This window comes from Montipora capricornis, chromosome 3, assembly GCF_036669925.1.
Source record: "Montipora capricornis isolate CH-2021 chromosome 3, ASM3666992v2, whole genome shotgun sequence".
Taxonomy (NCBI): Eukaryota; Metazoa; Cnidaria; class Anthozoa; order Scleractinia; family Acroporidae; genus Montipora; species Montipora capricornis.
The window spans coordinates 20,639,326-20,644,325 of NC_090885.1; the positions used below are offsets into that span (position 1 = coordinate 20,639,326).

The window sequence follows — 5,000 nt, forward strand, 5'->3', positions numbered from 1 at the left end:
TGAAAACGTCAAAACTTAGCTTCGAACGTGACGGCAAGCGCTAGTCACGTGACTTCTAGCAGTTTGAGGCTAGCCGTAAACGTGGATCTAAAGGTCTCTATTACATTAAGATCGACGTTTACCGCGGACCGCAAACCTCTACAGGTCACGTGACCAGATTTCAACCTCGCGTTTACGGAAATTTCTCCACGTTTTCGACGGCAAGAGGTAGGTTTTCGCGTACGTCATTTACCTCAACTTTTACTTGCATGAATATTTTGTGATCCCACGTATGCCTGGCACTTATATACAGAAAAAAACTTCTTCTTTCATTTCATATGAATTTTAATATTAAACAAGACAACAGTTTTGTTTTTACAAGGTTTGAACGACAACTGTTGCACGACGTTGAAATCCAACATGTTACAACGCGTCGTTATCACGCGATTCTTAATACACGAAGGAGGCATACCGCAAACGGCAAACGGCAAAAATGAAACCGCGGTTTGCGGTCCGCGGTAAACGTCGATCTTAAGGTGTCCATATCATTTCCCGCCAGAAAAACGCGGGTTGCCAAATGTAACACTTCCACCCGATTTCCCGCCAAGGAAAATTGAAAAAACACGTGCGTCCCCAGAGGCTCTCCTTCCTCCCCACCTCCATCCCGACAGTAGGGACCTTTAGTAACGGCGCCGGGAACGGCAACGAGAATGTCATCTCAAAATGTAAATTCGCGTTATTGTAATCACTTCCGACTATTCCAAGCTTTTTAACATGATAATGGTGTGGCAGTCCCTCAAGAATGAAACCGCTACGAGTCACGCTTAATTTAGGAGAGAAAATGAAACTTTACCTCCAGGTGCTTACGTCCTCCATAGAGCATCAAATTTGGCTATTTCTCGTTGTTGTTTTGCTGACGACGGCTAAGAAATGGACAAAAATGAAAAACGCACGTGCAGGGCGTACAAAGCTATTGTTTTTTGCCACTAAATGTGCAAATTTGTGACGTTCTCGTTGACGTCGCCGTTGTCGTTGCTAAAGCTCCCCAGTCTGTACGGGCGGACGGCGGAGGGACGTACGTGACGTCATAACCAAAATTTCTCGCATGGATAGATTTCTCAACAAATCTTACCCATGGTGCTCCGCTGTCGCACTTCTCGCGCAAGAGCTCCGCTAATTAGTTCAATCGAACGCAACACCCCTTCCCCCGAACATTCCTTGATTTACTTACTTGCATTTGGCGTAGTATAGGAAACCCAGTAGGTCCAACTAGCATCGGCTGCATGAATTTGCTGTTTCTTATGATTGACTTATTTGTTATACCCCTTATTAACTTTTACAAGAATAAACAACGTGACCTCTCCCCCACATTAAATTGTTTCGATAGGAATACAATTGTTTCATTCCATGGTAGCTATAAAAATAATAAGCACTTAATGACTGGCCCCAAGGACAAAGCCGAGGGTGACATTGAGGGTTGAGGGGAGACAAAACTCACTGTTTCCCGTGGGTCCAGTCATTAAGTGTTTTGTTATACCTCCCAACTCAAAATAGAACAATACACGGATTTTTACACGGAATTTGCCGCTGTTTCAAAGGTGCACGACCTGATCACGTGGGAGTCGAAAGTTCAAGTCGTTGTTTCCCTAGGGAGTTAGTGAGTTTTGTTCGCCCTAGGTAGTTAGTGAGTTTTGACCCATGAAACGTGACACGCTCTCCTCCAATTGGAAAAGGTATTTGAGTTGGGAGGTATAACAAAATTGTTTCATTCCATGGTTTGAAGTGGTCATTTTCCTTTCTTCTCCGATAGCACCACACAAGTCTGAGGAAACACCAGTGAGAAAGGTTACGCCATCCAAAAAGATTATTCTGCTTATTTTTTCATTGGGGACACTCTTTATCGTGTGGCTTTCTTTGAGAATGGAATTCATCCGTGAGCCTGTCAATTATACATTTCAAGGAGTAAAATCCCCAGACTCGCTTCCGCCAAGAAACCAATTACAGCACTTAGAATTGTATGTCAGATACAACACCAAAAAAGCAAACGGGAGGTTTTCCAGACTGGTCGAAGACTGGCTCTTCAGAAGCATGTTATTATTTTGGCCCAGGAATACAAGGATTGTTGTGGTCTTAGATAAAGATCTTGAAGCTGACAGGGAATACGGCCTCAAGTTGAAAGAAACCAATCGGTTCAAACAGCTAGATTTGAGGGTTTGCTATATGGAACCATATCCTCAAGATATGATTCATCATCGGGGAAAGATTAGAATGTACTTTGACATGATGCACGCCGATTTGTGCACTAATGCAACTTATGTTGGTCTAGTTGATTACGACACAGTCTTTACCACAGCAGTTACACCAAGTCTGATAGTTGAAAATGGTAGACCTGTGGTTATAGGAAGAATAGGAGAACCTCGAGTTCCTTGCTGGATCAAAACAGCAGAGTACGTGCTTAGCATTAAACAGGTTATGCAGTGTATGCATTATTTTCCAGTCACATTCATAACAGCACATATCAGAGAAATGCGTGAATACGTGACCAAATTGCATGGTAAAGACTTCAAAGAGGTTGTCTCTGAAGCCAGCCGGAAATTAAAAGTGGCCCCCATCTGCTATTGTCATTATTCCATTATGTGCAACTACATGTGGTACCATCACAGAAATGAGTATGCTTGGCATCTGCAATACGTAAAATTTACTCACCCTTTAAACGCCTCGGTACCTAACGAGTATTTCTTCACTGAGGTTAAGCCCTACGAAAAGACTCCACATCCACGGTCGTCACAGCACATACGCCATTACATGCTCAATGGAAAATATATGAGTAACAAAGATCCTTCCGAGCGATTCGTCAATGACACTCTCGTTGAAGGTTTATGTTACTCATTTGGGTTTAGACTCTGCGGTGATTTGTGTACAGGTTACAATGCAACGCGCATTCATGCCAATTTGTACAATTTCGAGAGCTACGATTGGTTGTGGGATAGTCGTTGCATGGAGAAACAAATGGAACATTACCGAAATGTTTCACTTCTTTTTAACAAGAATTTCTTCTACTTGCGATCGCGCGAGGAAGTATGCATTGCAATCAGGCAGCTCCTTCTCTAGTTGGGCTACGATCGCTTTCAATTAAATTTCGATTTCCAAAACTAATATTTTAAAAGAAAGATAAATGTTAAAAATACTTGACGTTTCAATGATTCCATGTCGGACTTAAGCACGAGACGTTTTTGTGCCACGGACGGCAACCGGAAGTGAATTGTTTTCCGTTTCAATTTGTCTTCACACAACTACATTTATATCAGGGGCACCCAACGTCAATTTTCGGAAAATATCTGTTCGGAAGACGATTTGAGATCTGGAATTTTCGGAACATTTGTTGTAAAATTTCTTGCTTGCCTGCCTGTTCTAGGATTTTCCAACATCTAATAAATGGTATAATTGCCCATTTTTAACGGATTTTTTCCCTAAAAAGGTCACCTCTAATTTTCGGGAGCCTTTTTTCTGGCTGAAATTTTCGAAAAGGTAAGTTTTGATCCCTATAATTTTTGGATCACTAGACTTTCAGCTAGGAAATCCGAACAGATGAAAAACTTTTAGGGGATAAAAATATGGCTATATCTACCGTTTAGATACCAAAATAGTTTAACAATGCAATGTTAAGGTGGTTTTGAACTATATTTTCGTTGGGTGTCCCTGTTTATATTGCTTAGTACCTTTTCTCCATTAGATGCCCATAGTTTCAAACTCTGGAGGCACTACTGTCCTGGCCGGTCCTTCCTGGTCTGAGCATTGATTGGCTGAAAGCACGTCAGTTAATCCCAAACAGAAATAGTGCAGAAGATAAAGGTGAAAACTGTTGCATTGACAGCCGATCAAATGCGTGATTGCGTGATACGCGTACGTTGCTTTTGCTTAACCATCTCAAATTTTTTCATGTATATTATTAATAACTAATCACATGATTTTTCTCGTTCAATTTGGAACTAGACGCTCCATAAAGTGTACACTGGGTTGCCTGTGGTACGTGTTACACAAAAAGGAAGACATGGAATTGGGTGCTATTGAACTGCAGCGTTCCAGTTAATTTTTTTTAAGTGGGGGGTCATGAAGACCATTTGAGGGGTCACCCACATGTCGCGCCAGCAGAGGCCCTTTGGCTCACGCGTTCACACGTTTAATTATTTTGTAATGTCCTGTCCCATTTTGAAATCTTTTAGTGTTTTAAGCTTTGGTAATAATTTCAGTTTAAAGATAACAAAACACGGTCTTAAGTAAAATTCACTCGTTTCTTCTTTAAATAAATAGTCTACAAAAAAACTAACTGCAAATTGCTTTAACGGACGTTTTCCAGCATGTCTTGTAGTTGCACTAAGCAAACGTATATTGCAAACACTAAGAAAGGACTGAAGGTGTTGTTTCCGCTTCATAATTCCTCCTCTTGTTAGTCTAATCTGATGCCATCAGAAAAAGCCAAGCCAAAAGACAGATGAAGAAAAAAATAGCATACTTTTTATACCTAACTCTGAATTGAATTCTCATCGAAAGATTAATGACAATCGATCTTAAAAACACGAAAGTTTCTGCAGTCTCTGACTTTTATGAATAAACGGAAAGGTCATGATGTTTTGTCAAAAGAAAACAATTGATCACGTGCTAGGCAACCATAAAGGTGCAAGTGATCACCTTCTGTCAACTGAATAAACTACGGGAAACACAGGCAGCCCAAGCTCGGTGTACGATTTATAGACTTTGTATGGGAAAATATACTTAAGCTTATAAATGCTAATAAAGTAAGCTGTAAATGTAGAGATAAATCTCACTTACCTCTATGTACAGTTGTCCTCACGGTCTTTTCTGTGCAATCGGAGAGCAAACTGTGTCCGTTTTAGACGAGTTTGTGGCTTACGAATTTTTGCGATCTCGTTAGTTGTCATTTCCCCTCTAACAAGAACATTCTAAAAGCTGATTCTACGCAAAAAGTAGATTCTGGAGGTAATTTCGAGAGTGGAAATCGA

The 5,000-nt window shown here is 40.9% G+C and overlaps 1 protein-coding gene across 4 annotated transcripts in view; it reads left to right on the plus strand.

Moving 5' to 3' along the window:
- Positions 1-4,245, plus strand: part of LOC138042519 (uncharacterized) — a 30,601-nt gene extending 26,356 nt beyond the window's left edge. For all 4 annotated transcript variants that reach the window (XM_068888433.1, XM_068888434.1, XM_068888432.1 and 1 more), the window contains one exon: positions 1,790-4,245. In XM_068888433.1, coding sequence (XP_068744534.1) covers positions 1,900-3,090 — 1,191 coding nt within the window. In that variant the 5' untranslated portion in view covers positions 1,790-1,899 and the 3' untranslated portion in view covers positions 3,091-4,245. The remainder of the gene's footprint in view (positions 1-1,789) is intronic.
- The last annotated feature ends 755 nt before the right edge of the window (positions 4,246-5,000 follow it).